This window comes from Suricata suricatta, chromosome 9 (genome assembly GCF_006229205.1).
Source record: "Suricata suricatta isolate VVHF042 chromosome 9, meerkat_22Aug2017_6uvM2_HiC, whole genome shotgun sequence".
In the NCBI taxonomy this organism is placed as follows: Eukaryota; Metazoa; Chordata; class Mammalia; order Carnivora; family Herpestidae; genus Suricata; species Suricata suricatta.
The window spans coordinates 2,604,456-2,618,573 of NC_043708.1; the positions used below are offsets into that span (position 1 = coordinate 2,604,456).

Below are 14,118 nucleotides of genomic sequence, written 5' to 3' on the forward strand. Positions count from 1 at the left end.
GGGGGGCCCCCCCCCCCCCCCCCGCTCTATGGCGGTCTCCGGACTCTGCCTCCCCACACAGCGCACGTCAGCACCTGCCCTAAGTGTGCGTGAGGGGGGCTGCTTGCGCCCCCCCCACCCGCGCCCTCTGGGGGGATGACCGCAGGGCAGGCCCGGAGCGGGCACGCAGTAGGTAAGCAAGGTCTGCCGACGGGACGGGAGTGGCCGCTGCTCCGGGTCAAACCCCGGCTCTCCCCCGGCGCGTGTCCCAGCCTCCTGGCCAATCTCACTCCCCTCCTTGTCTCTTCATTCTCCCCCCACGCCCCGAGTGCTGACGGGCGTTCTAAAGGACACATTTGACACGGTCACACCCTTGACTAAAAGCCCAAAGCTCCCCCGAGAGCCTCCATGTCAGATCCATATTTCACAGCGTGTCAGAGCTTTGACCATTTGGTTCCGACTGACCTGTTGGCCCTCACGCTGACGTCGTCACGCCCGGTCACCCAACGCGCCTCCGCACACCAAGCTGTTTTCTCCAACTGTGAAGGCCTCTCACACTTTTCCAATTCCTATGCATCTTTCAAGACCCAGAGTGTCACCTTCTGGAAATCTCCTCGGCCTTCCTCCATCGAACTGAACTTCTGCTCTACTTTAGGATACTTGGTACATGCTGAAGAGCATAACACACACCGCTCAGCACTTGGTTCCTAACACTGTGATGAGCTGGCCGCGGGCCCCATCCATCCGCAGCTCCCAGGAGCACAAGGGCCTGCCTGTCTGGCGGCCACACGTGGTGGGGCGTACCGTCTGTGACCCGGGAGCCCATCTAGAAGTGGTTTCCAGTTCCAACTCTATCGTCAACTCGCTGTCTGCCTGGACAACTCACTTACCTTCTCTCGGACTCTCCTGGTCTGTAGGAGGCAGCAGCTGCCCGTCCAACTGCATGAAGGACAAACCCAACCCCCCCTCCCAGACCTCTAAATCTCATCCCAAGGCAGAGTATGGCGTGGCACCTGCTTCGGAGAGGACATGCCTCTGAGATCCTGCTCTCACACATTCTGACCAAAACCTGATGAAAATGGTATCCACACAGCCAAAGAAATTTCCTTAGTGTGCAAGGCAATCAATGTCAGCCTCAAGCTATAAACGCCAAGCTGGCATTTACCCACTCACAAGCCCAAGCACTCTGGACAGCCATTTTCCAAACGAAACCTACGACGCGTAGGGATAACTCGGGCTTCAGTCAGTGTGTGCGGGGCCGCTTCCCAGCCTGCACTCCGTCCGCTGTCCAGAGCGGGGCGCGGACGCGGCTGACGCTCCCAGGGCCTGAGCCTCCGGCCTCCCCCGATGACACACAAGCCCTTCTGGTTCCTAAGTGGCCCACTGTGCCATCCTCAGCCAGAGCACCTCCCCATCTCGTTTACCGACAGCCTTAACGTGGCTGCAGTCCCTGGTAACCAGCCCCTGCCCAGACACAAACACAGCCCCAAAGGGACTCCAAAATCAGGTGCTGGTGGCAGGCTTCTCCCCGCCAGTGGCCACCAAAACAAACAAAACAACACCACCATTCCGCTACTAAGAAATCACTTCCCCGGGTATTATTAATAAAACACTTAGGTAAATAAAACAACTTTCTGCCTAAGGTATTTTGGTTGTTTTTTTTTTTTTTTTTTTTTTTTTTTGCAGAAAATCGGATTAAATACTGTGCCTCAGTTGTTTTGTCAACCCACATGGCAAATTCTGTTTCCAGTCAACCCAGATGCAACTAGACACGGAGGTGGCCTGGTTCAAAAGACCTCCCCGAACCCACTGGCAATGCCAGCGGGAGACAGTGGTTGGGCACCGGCTGGGTGGACAGCATGTGCCATGACAACCACAAAAGAATCTGAATTTTAACTGCAACTTGTCAGCTTGAATATTCTTGCCCACACAAAATTACTTCTTATAAACCAGAATCCATAAGGCACTTCTGTTCCAAGTTAATGATGTCAAAACCAGGCCACAGGGCAAAAGCACTGGTCCTTCCTGAGGGATCCCACGTGACCTGAGCCTTGCACACATCAGGGTTGAAAGGCAGGTTGGCACTGCGGACCCGGGGCTTCTAAGTCAGTGATCCCTCCACAGCTGTTCCATTTGCTGGGAAAGTCGCACTGAAACAGGAGGAAGAGCATAGAATCTGCAATGGCAACTCTTGGGGCCAAAAAATCACTCCGATAGTTTTAACAGCCATAATCTACCTGCCACGTTTAACAGTTCTGACATGTTTCTGAGGACACGGCTCAGACAGCAAAGGCTCCTTCCAGAACAAAACTAGAGATACTAGAAACCCAGCACATGCTGGAACACTGGCAGAAGCTGTGTCGTGTGATCTGATTTTAAGTGCCAGGATTTCAAACTGTGTCGGAGGTGATTTTACAGCAAATATTTTCAAGAGAAAGAAAACTACTCCTTGGCCACACACCTGTCGAACACAGACACGGACGCCTGGGCCACGACTCCAGCAGCCCAACGGACTACCATCAAGCTCTCTGATCTGCAGGAAATTTTCTGGTGATGTGAACAAGCTCTGCAGTTCTGTATTTTCTTACTTAAATTATAAAATATCAAGTGTCAGTTCTGTCCCTGTCTCCATCAGGAAAGTTCTAAAGCGCCTGCTCTAGACACCTGAGCATGCTCCATAAAGAAAACGCATAAAACCGCCACCCCAAGGAAGAACAGGTATAAGCCAACAAGTTAATTCAGCACATTTCAATGGGTAAGACTCCGTAGGACAGTGGAGAGAATGAAAACTGGGCTTAGCTCGATGTGGAAACTAAGGCCCGCTGCCCTTGATAAGAACGGATACATTCTTAAAGGGATTCTTAACAGCTAAGACAGGGTACTACTTACTTCCTCATTAAATAGTTTGCTAGTTTCTTTTTTGATTGGATCTATAAGCTGGACTTGGCCTGCGGAAAAGCCCACTAGGAGAGAGACACTTTCTGCTGTGGCTGTTAGGTGGTTGAAGTCATGACAAGTAGGCTGTGTTCCTTTGTAAATCCTTTTATCTATTGGTTTACTCAAGTCAGCAGCCTGGAGGAGAAAGAGAAAAATACATACGGTAAACAGCACATTGAGATGAGAAAATAGTCACGCTATTTTATACTCCATTATGATGTTTCATCTTAACAACAAAGGTATTTTAAAAAGTTTTTTTTCAGTTTTCAGTATTTTGTAAAAGCACTTTCACATACATTAGCCAAATTGATAGCATTAGACTCTTTATGTTTATCACTATTATTCTCCAACTTATTCTTCTTCAGGTATCTTTAACGAAGACTCCTGGACTTCAGAAGGAAAAAATCCTTGAGATACTAAATTCAGATTTGTAAAATGCATTCATTCCCAGCATTTTCTAACATAGTACCTCTAACCACATAAAAACTCAGCCTGTAAATAGATCTACAGCATCTAAACACTTATTGGTGAGTTACCTGTAGCCCAGGGGTTCTCAAAGTGTGGTCCCCAGGCCAGCGGTGGCGGCAGCAGCATCACCTGGAAACTCAGAAATGCAAATTCTCAAGCCCCGCCCCAGACCAAAGGAACCGGAAACTACGGGGCAGGCCCAGCAAGCCTTCCAGGTGATCCCGATGCAAACTCGGATCTGAGAACCACTGCTGCAGCCAATGATAAGCCAGAGCCGTCTTACTGGGTCACAGTCCCTCTTCGCATTAGCCTCTGGGCACCTTCCACTTACTGAGCCCCGACTCAAGGTGTGTGATATGCCTCACCTTTTATCCTTACGATGATCATTCAGAACAGAGAATACTGCCCCATTTTACAGATGAGAAAGCAGCTTAGGGAGGTTCATAACTCAGCCACGGTCCCCATACCTACCTAAGGAAGTGGCTGGATGTAGAACCCAGGTCTGTTTGACCATAAAGGACATGGGGAGAACCCACCGAGCACACCCCAAGGTCAGAAGCAAAGGACTTAGGACTTGAGCCAAAAGTGATTTTTGAATGTGCCTCTCCCTCAACCCCTAAAGCAGGACTGTTTTCCTCTGTGAGAAACGTTCTGTGCCGTCTGATACACAGGGCTGATAGCGTGGAAATGAAGGACACCACCCTCCAGTCGCAGTTGAAAGTCACAGGTGCAGACAACCAGGACTCTGAGCGTGTCCTCCGACACAACCATGCCGGCCCTGCGCGCTGCCCTGGGGCCGCGGCCCGTGGTGTCTGACCAACCCCCGAGTCAGGTTCTGAAGGTATTTTTCTTCCAGAGAGGTCTGTGCCACTGTGCTGAGTAGACAGTGTTTCATTCCTCAAATAATGAACATAAATACTGAGTAGAAAAGAGGCATCAAAATGTTCAAAATTACAGACATTACGGCCTCTAGAAGTCTGGACCTGAGAGGAGCAGGAACTCTAAGAGCACAGGACAAAGGGGTGAAGGTCCCCGCCCTGCGGACGCTCTCCCAGCCTCACCTCACTCAGAATGGAGAGGAGCCTCTGCTCTGCCAAGCTCACGGGACAGTCTGGAGGACGCAGTGAGAGGGCGCATACATGAAAGAGCCTCGGAAAGTGGGATGTCAAGTGTGGTACAAAGCACAAGGAAGACCTGACTTTGTAGCAAGGAGAAAAAGGGGCCAGCGGGGCTGGGAGTGTGCGCTGGGGGGGGGGGGAGGCTGCACTCAGAAGAGGGCGGAGGGAGACGAGGAAGCCAAGAAAGCCACCACCGCCCCTGGACGGGGACAGGGTGCCTGTGGGAAGCTACGGGCAGGGAGAGAGAAGCCAGGCTAAGGGACCACAGTGAATCATTTCAGAGCAAAGAAGGTATCAGCAAACATCAGAAGGGCCCAAAATAGAAAGTATAAAAACAGTGGCGGCTAGTGACAAGAAACAAATTTGAAATACGAACAGTTAAATTATTACATGTTCTATCAGGAGATGTAACTTGAGTTTGTTTGTTTGTTTTTACAGCTTGCTTCAGGAACTTTCTCTTTAAAGAATATATCAAGAATTATGCTCAATCCAAAGGCAAGCCAAAAACTGACAGAGAAAACATACTAATATAAATTAAATGAGCAAAACAATACACAGTGGTTCTCAGAAACAACAGAGGAAGTAAAAGCGCTTGATTTTCCAAGTATCGCTACTAGTAGAGAATGAAGCTTCCACGGCCCTTACGGTAACCGCAGGAGCCTCCGTTCTCGGTAGATTTATTTTACATCCCCGCCTTCTTCTAAGGAACCGTACTGAAGAGATGTCATCTGGAATTAGCTCGTATGTGCACACATTTTAAATGCCAATGGAAAGACTTTTACTCTTAAATTACGTAAATACTCCCCAAACATCTTGTTTACTAATTTGTTTAACAACTTTCTTCCTAGATCACTGCTTTCAAAGTGTGCCAGTTTGTGAACAGATTAAATACAGAAATTAAGAATAAACATTTAGAAACTTATGCCAATCAGGGTAATGTTATATCTGTTGAGCCATAATAATAAAAATTAGAATTTATATTCTGCACATCTTTTCCAGTTTTGTTTTCCAGTAATTTTTTTTTAGTTTTAGAAAAGTTATCAGTCCAAATAGATTGGAAATTTTTAAAATTGGTCAACACTGGTGAGAGGCACTGTTCTAGAAGGCACCAAAGTAAACACAGGCCCAAGAAGCACACGGAACGTCTCTTCCCTCAGGTCACCTACCCCCTCACGGCACCGTCACACCGGAACTAAGGCAGCACAACCCCGCCGGGCAAGATGGCGCCTGCAGCGAGGCACTGTGGGGCCCCCGAGTGACTGCTGGGCACATGCCCACCCTGAGAAACCAGACTTCCGAGAAACCCACAGACTCCGCCACTGGTGCCTGGGGGCTCTGGAGCCCAACACCTGAGCGAGGGGAGTCAGGTTTCGAGAACCTGCCTTCATTTCAAACAGTGCCATCATCTGTGACTCGTCTTGTCCTCTTCCTTCTGCAGCCAGGAGCAGCTGTAACCACCTGAGTCGGCCACACCTCTGCTGCACGCGCTCATCGGTCCCTGATGGCGGCTTCCCAGGGAGAGGCGGTCGGATGGAAGGAGAAAGAACCCAGACTCTGCAGCCAGGCAGGCCCCAGTTCAAACCTCGCCCTCCCTCTGGGCAGCCTCGAGCCTGGGGCAAGGTGCTCCCTTCCCCTCCGAGAATAAAGCCCCTGCCAGGATCTAAGGCACCGAGCGTGCACACAACTGGAAAGGCAGCCAGCAGCACGCGCCTGCCGGGCCGCAGCCCAGCTCTCTGGCCAAGCGCTTCAGGAGCTCCTACCCTGCATCACACCAGAGCGTGGAAGGCCAGACACCAACTTGCGCCTGCGGAACGCCTCCGGGGGCCTGCAGCTTCACATCGCCTCTGTCGTCTCGGGCCCCCTCAGGGTGGCCGCCAGCACTGCCCCAGACCCTGCCCGGCCTGCTGGGGCACGGCCAGCAAAAGGACAGGTCCCACAGGCTCAGGGGGCCTCTCGCCCCTGCCAGGGTCCCCACCCCCTGGCCCAGGCCTTGGAGGAACTCGGAGAAGGCATGCGGGCCTGTGCGAAGCCCCCTTCAAGGGAACCTGCTACCTGACCTTCCGAGTGCCCAGAAGCATCTGATGTGACACGGAAAATGTCTCTGAAAGACCTCTTTGGAAAAGTGCACATCAGGATATTATGTACAGGGGCGCAGCAGTATTGGTAATTAAGGTGGACTTTTTTTTCCTACATTTTATATTCTCCCTCCCCATCTGAGAATCACCTCAGAGAGAACCAGTCCCACAGAACTTGCCAGAAAAGAGTCCTTCCGCCCATTTCTACACATCCAACTCATCCCACACACTATGCCAGATTCCCCTTCGTGTAGCCTTAGGTCAAGGTCACTCTCTCATTTCAAACTTCGGTGGCTCTGCCCCAACACTGGCTACGCTCCTTGGCCTGGCACCCGGGTCCCACAGGCCTTGCTGACACGGACCTCATCACGCACGTTCCCTCCAGAGGTGCCTGTTCACATGCTGCCTGCGCTCCTTACACCTTCTGGCCTTCCCTGGCGCCCCTCCCTCGCTCGGAATACCCTCCCTGCGCAGAGTCCCTGTGAGTTCTGCTCACGGCGCACGCACGTCCTGACTTCCTCATCTCGCCTCTGGGGGGCGTTCTTTCACCTGACCTTCACGGCCTGCCCATCACTAAGCGCCACATCTACGAGCTGTAATGTTAACTGCATTCCATATACTGTGATGGTCCAGCTCCTCTTAAAAACAAAAAAAGGCAGGAGGCTGCTGAGTCACTGAAGGCCCGAATGAACCATCAGAAATAGCTGGAGTGGCCCCAGTGACAAAGGTCTCCATTATGCCATTTGGAAATCAGAAGAGAAATGATATCATGCTTTCTATTATCATTCCTCTTGACCACATCTCAGACAACCAAAACGGGAGCCAAAAATGAACAAGGGACCACTTCCCAGGACCACAAAGGATCACCTACTCGGAAAGAAGGAACACTGGGAGTCCTACCTCAAGACCTGGGATCCCGAATAAACCAGATTACAAGGACTGTTGCAGTGTCCCCGGGGGGTGGGGGTCTCCAGGGTCTGCGGCTGGACGACGACCAGCTGGGCGTCCTGGATGAGACGTGGGGAAGCGCCGCAGCCTTCCGGGCCCCGGATGCGGCTGAGCTGCAACACCGGCCGCGCGGAGCTACGGTACAGTCGCTTCGTGAACCAAGCTCAAAGCACTCCTAACCAAAGCGCTCTTCCCCACGGTGGAGAGCACGCACCCTGGCATCTAACGGCAGAAGCACCACACGCAGGCGAGCACTGGAATGTTCTGGTCAGGCGGCTGCGAGGCACCGCAGAGACGCTGGCTGCACAGGCCAGCCCACCTGCCTGGAGCACAAACAGGCGGATCATGCGAAACCCCCACCCCCCCTTTCTCGTGGCTTCTTCAGCTCAACAGCTACCCCCAAAGTATCTGCATAATTGGCATGATGGTACTTGAAGAGTGATCTAACCCTGATTTTAAAAATATGTATCAGGAGTGGTAGGGGGTCAGTCAGGCTTGGGATCTCTTATCCCAGGAGGGTAAAAAATGCCAATCAACGGTACAGTTCCAGTGTTTGAAAAAGGACAGAAATGCACCTGCTTTCTTCACCACTCTCTCCGACACCTGATGGAGGGCTTGGCATATAAACCGTATCACTGCTATTGATGGCAGAAATGAAACCATTCTAAAAATGGAAGGGAAAAGTCCCAAAAGTATATAAAAAAAGGTCCCAAAAGTATATAAAAGCAAATACATGGGGGCACCTGAGTGGTTCAATCGGATAAGTGTCTGGCTTTGGCTCAGGTCATGGTCTCAAGGTTTATGGGTTCAAGCCCCCACGTCGGGCTCTCTGCTGTCAGCGCAGAGCCTGCTTCAGATTCTCTGTCCCCTCCTCTCTCTGCCCCAAATATTTAAGGGGGAAAAAAAGGCAAACGTGTGACCTTCTGCTGACAAAAATCGCAACTAACAACTAACGGCGTCTTGGGTGCCGGTCGGTGAAAGAGAACAGTCCTGCTGGCAAATGTCACATTCCGGTTTACAAAGAGCCTTTGCGCATCGGTTCTTCTGGTCCTCCTTACAAACCTGTGCGCCTAGGACACCTGGCCTCGCACCTTCTAAGAAGGAAAACCGACTCCGCTGTCAAGAGGCAGCAGCTGGCAGAGAGCAGCGTCTGCCTCGTGGACCTGCTGCCGGGCGAGGTCGCGCCGTCTACAATCCCATCAGTCGCCCAAGTGGGAACCAGACTCCTGCCTTGATTGGCGTGACCCAGACCGCAGACCTCTGTCCTCCGTGCGTTCACCCCGAGGGGTGGTTTTCTGCACCGGCACTAACAGGCTAGAGTCACACGCGGCTCGCCGGCAGGCCCCTGAGTAGGGTTAGGTGTCCTCTTTTCAACTGGGACTCCTCGGCACACGTGAGAGCTGCTGCCGAGCACAGACAGGCTGCGGACACCCTGGTCACCTGCTCGTGCACAGTAGGAAAACAGAGTTCTTTCTGCCCTAAGCTTCCCAGAGAAAGACAACAGGAGAAGCCAGGTTTAGGGCACGTTCTCCTTTCAACAGAATTTTCCCAAACAAGATAGCACCTCCCCTTTGTAGCTTCCATCCCGCCTTCCTTCTCAAAGAGCACATGCTCACATGACATCTGACCCCTTCCCGTCACTAAAAACAGGACAAACTGCCGGCAGACACCTGCTAGCATCTCCTGCTGGGCCCCGACCCTGGACTGAGCGCCCAGCACTGCCCCGGCCAGGCCAGACCAGGCAGGACGACTCCGTGGAGGGAGAGAGCAGGGAGGGCCAGGGAGCAGACGTCCTCAGAACACAGGCAGATGGGAAGTGAAAGGCGAGGGGCACCACCCTCACGGCATCCCAGAAGGGGAAGACGCGCCCGCTCACAAAATGCACAGAATACATTCACTGAGTTTTCACAGCAACGGTCTGCAGTGCGGCTTCCTGTCTCCAGAGAAACACTTCCTGCAGGGGCAGGGGAGGCTCGCTCTGCTGAGGTCAGCGGGGCAGGACAGAGGTGCAGCGGGGAGGAAGCAGGACGGATTACTCGGCGCATCTTCTCCCTGGCCCAGCTTGCCCGTCACGGACCTGCTGAAACAACAAGCTTCTGTCGTCGTCACACGTCATTTCCCCCCAAGGCAGCCTATCACTAAAGACCGTTAGCTCTGGAAAAATCGACTCCTCCACCCTCAGACAGGTTTTTAAAAATAAACTTAATAAGCCGCTAAACTGCCACATCTTGGCCAACTCTTCAAGTTCTCAGGTCAAACTTCACACTCAGGTCAAGTCTCTTTAGCACAGTGTGGGACCCTACAAATGGGGGCTGCCGTACACCCTTAGGCTAATGGAACACGGATGTCGTCTTTAAAGAAAAACTATGAGTAAGCATCAGCTAAATTCAGCTTGCGCACATTCTAACACCAGATCTCATCACGTTAAATGCTGACAGATACAAATGACCTATTTTTTTATTAAACGCTTCTGTTAAATATGCACAAAATATGAACACCCATTCCTAAGGGAATACCACCACCTCGAATGGAAGAAAAGGCAAGATGTTTTATTTCTGCAAGATACTCATTTCAAATTCTTAGAAAATATTTTTTTTAAGTTTCCCCTTAAAGGAGCTTGGCGGAGAATTCTGTGACCTCAAAGCGCTGTGACACTGTAAACCAGAGGCCGCTCCACGGCGGTGATGAGTCCCTACCCACCGCTTATCCACCGCAGCTCTGTCTCCTAACACTGAGACCATCCGCGAGCTTATGATGTTTGGCACAGCACCGAGATGATTTTTTTTTTCCTAATGTTTTATTTATTTTTAAGAGAGAGAGAGAGACAGCGTAAGCAGAGGAGGGGCAGAGAGAGAGAGGGAGACACAGAATCTGAAGCAGGCTCCAGACTCTGAGCTCTCAGCACAGAGCCCGATGCAGGGCTCGAACCCATAAACTGCGAGATCATGACCTGAACCAAAGCCGGATGCTCAACCGACTGACCCACCCAAGCACCCCATCCAAGATGATTTTTAAATGTTTCGATTCAGGATGCTCTGTAACCTAAGCAGCAATCTGCAGAGGAACTCCCATTCTAGGTCAGAAACACCCTAAATCCCCACTCGTGTAGCAGCCCTGCAATCCCCCAGCTCTCATGTCCGCATCCTACTGCGGCGCTGAGGCCCAGGGAAGGAGGTGATCTGCCCAAGGTTTCCCAGAGCGCAGAGGTGTGCTTTTACCCCATCAAACTGTGGCTGTTTTTCCAATTACCCAATCTCGGTCGGAACAATGAACTACTGAATCTGTAACAGATGAATGTTTTTTCATTGGCACCGATGTGCACTAGTAATTACATATCAAATGACAGCCCACCAGAGCCAGTGCGATGCTGTGTTTTCAAACAAAGCAAGAGAGCTAAAGAGAATGAACGGACACTAAACTTCTCTTACACAAACCCATGGCCAAAATATTTTATTTGGCCTCCGTGATTCAAAGACTTTGTCTCAAATCAAATCAGCCAGAGCTCAGCTGAAGAAAGCAGCCTCAGATCAACGGGGCAGGAGAGCACTGGCCGGCTCTCAATACCAGCGTGAGGCCAAGTTCCGACCTCTCCGTCACCTGCAGTTTTACAGCGTCACCTGAACTACCCATTTGCCACTTGTGCTCACTTGTCACGTATGTCTTATCTCCCCAACTAATGCAAAACTTGACGGGCATAACGGTCTTCTAGGCCACCTCGGCAACACCCGCTCAGACGTTTCCGATGGCTTTTCCCTCCCAGATTTAAAAAGCCCTTCCAAGCGCCTGGAGTGTACCATGCGCTGGGACAGCCACACAGCACAACAGCAGCCAGTTTCAAGACGGGGACCAGTGGAACTGGCACCTGCAGGAATGGGGGGATGCTGGCCTCACCTCCCACGGTGGGAGCGTAGCTGGCACAGCTTCATGCGGGGCGACTTGGCCACACATGGCAAATGCCTCCCCTCCTTTACACACAAATCCAGCTCCTAGGAACGCATCCTCAGAACATATTTTTCAAGTGGGTAAGCTGTAACAGCCCCCACCTGGCCCAACACTGATGTCTGTCTAGAGGAGGCTAGAGAAAGAGCGGGCTAATCGTGGAATACCTGCACTCAGAACAAATATGGACAAACCTCAAAAGATAATCTTAATTGAAGCCAAATATAAACAAAATATATCATAATTCCATTTATATAAAGTTCAAAAATAAGGAAAAGTGATCTGCGATGTTAGAAGTGAGAAGAGTAGAACCCTTGAAGAGCACGGGGGAGGGGCCGGAGGGGAAGCCCTGGCTGGCTAGGAATGCTGGGCCTTCAATCTGAGATTGATTCTACTTTGTGAAAAATTAGTAGAGCTTTACAGTTAACACATTTCTTTCTTTATGTTCCTCCTAAATTTTAATGAGCAAACACACCTACAAAGAAGGCCAATTCAACTTTGTTTATAATGAAACATTATTAGCATCCTGTGTGTTCCAAAAAGGAAATAGGTAAATATACCATGTAGCCATTTAAAACGAAGATGTTGGGGTGCCTGGGGGGCTCGGTCGGTTAAGCAATTAACTTCAGCTCAGGTCATGATCTTGCGGTTTGTGAGTTTGAGCCCCACATTGGGCTCCGTGCTAATAGCTCAGTGCCTGGAGCCTGCTTCGGATTCTGGGTCTCCCTCTCTCTCTCTCTCTCTCTCTCTCTCTCTCTCTGCTCCTGCCCTGCTCGTGCTGTCTCTGTCTCTGTCTCTCTCCCAAAAATAAACATTAAAAATTTTTTTCTAATGAAGATGCTTACTTACTAGCAAAGGAGAATGTTATATGCTATATTAAGTGGAAAATTGAAACAAAAAATAGGATTCTAAAGACAAAAAGAATTATATTCATCCTGTAATCATATTGTTAGTAATAACAGCATACAGTTATTTTGAATGTATCTTGTAGAAACAAGCTAATTATGTGAATGTCATTAGGAGCTGAGACTTTGCACATAAGAGGTATAAAGGTAAAGTAATCATTCATCATAAATTTGACGAGGAGGGGGGCCTGGTTGCTCAGTCAGTTAAGCATCCAATTTCAGTTCAGGTCATGATCTCGCAGTTTTTAAGTTCAACCCGTGTCAGGCTCTGTGCTGCCGGCTCAGAGCCTGGAGCCTGCTTCGGGGGGACAGAGAGAGAGAGAAAGAGAGAGAGAGAGTGTGTATGTCTGTGTCTGTGTGTGTATCTGTGTCTGTGTGTGTCTTTCTCTGCACCTCCCCCCCCCCAAAAACGAAGAAACATTTTTAAAATCTTGACTAGGAAAGACCAATATGAACTCATGTGATTTTTTTTCTTAAAAAAAAAAAAAATGGCATTTTCTAGCTCTGTCCAATAAAAGGGTATAGATGCAAAGACCAAATAGCAATAGGGACTCCTAGTGCCTAGACTCTGCCTCAAACAGTATTTGCCACTTAAAGTCACCAAAACTCCTGGAACTGGATGCCAGGTATGGGGCAAAGAAATGAATCTGGAACATCTTTTTATACCTCTGGGCAAGAAAGCTATCGAAGACCACAAAAGCAGGGTCCGAAAGACTTAGGGGGCACAGCAAAAGAGCTCCATTAGGAAAAGATGAGACAGTTTAAATATCAAAATGAGGGGCACCTGGTTGGCTGAGTCGGCAGAGCACGTGACTCTTGATCTCCTGATGCTGGTGGGAGATTACTTGAAAACAAAAATTAACATTAAAGTAACACTACAGAATTTTCATGGAATGAAGAATCTGAGTTCATACTGATATCAATAAATGGAGAAAAGAAAGCTCTTCCTTACATTAGACTAACACCTAATAAATGTAGGAGGGAAGAATAATGGAGCCTACGATTCACCATTTATAACTACCGTAGTAACACAACAAGAAGTGATTCAGCCACAATCATCAGCGAGTGCGAGAACTCACTAGCGGACGAAGGCTGAATGAGAACCAGGACACTTCCGTGGTCTCAAAGTCCTCTCACAAGTCACATCTCAATTGCAAAGAGAAAAATGGAACCTCACAACAGATAAACTTAGTAAATACAACTTGTGCCCACGGATACCAGGGCAAGTCGGCATCACGTGCCTCTTGACAAGCTGCCCTGGGATGGACACAGCTCAACTCTGTGGTATTTCTCCCCAAAATGCAGCCCATGAATCATGAAAAACAAAGTCAGACAAATCCAAATTGAGAGGTGTTCTACAAAAACCTGGTCTGAACTCTTGGAAGATGTCAAGATCATGGAAACACAGAAAAGGACAAGGAGCAGGTCCAGACTGAACACGACTGAAGAGCTGCAAACAACTGCTGTGTGTGAACTTGGACGAGACCCCAACCAGGAGAAAACGACTTTTAAAAGACAGCACTAGGGTAACTGGTGAAAAAAAAATTTTTTAATATTTAGTTTGAGAGAGAGAGAGTGCATATTGACGCAGGCAGGGGAGAGGCAGCGGGAGGGAGGGGGGAGAGACAGGGAGGGGGGGGGAGAGAGAGAGAGAGAGGGAGGGAGAGGGAGGGAGAGACACCCAAACAGGCTCAACGCTGCCAGTGCAGAGCCTGGCTCGGGCCTCGAACTCACAAACCATGAGATCAT

General features: G+C 50.1%; 1 protein-coding gene across 7 annotated transcripts in view; it reads right to left on the reverse strand.

Moving 5' to 3' along the window:
* Positions 1 to 14,118, reverse strand: part of WDR20 (WD repeat domain 20) — a 63,107-nt gene that overhangs the window by 18,731 nt on the left and 30,258 nt on the right. For 4 of the 7 annotated variants that reach the window (XR_003912989.1, XM_029950825.1, XM_029950827.1 and 1 more), the window contains one exon: positions 2,869 to 3,051. The exons of 2 other annotated variants lie outside the window; for them this stretch is intronic. Coding sequence is in view for 2 of the 5 variants with exons in the window: in XM_029950827.1 (XP_029806687.1) it covers positions 2,869 to 3,051 (183 nt within the window). In the remaining 3 variants the exon portion in view is untranslated. Of the gene's footprint in view, positions 1 to 2,868; positions 3,052 to 3,452; positions 3,490 to 14,118 lie in introns of those variants that run through there. One more of the 7 variants, XM_029950826.1, reaches the window with a different exon arrangement.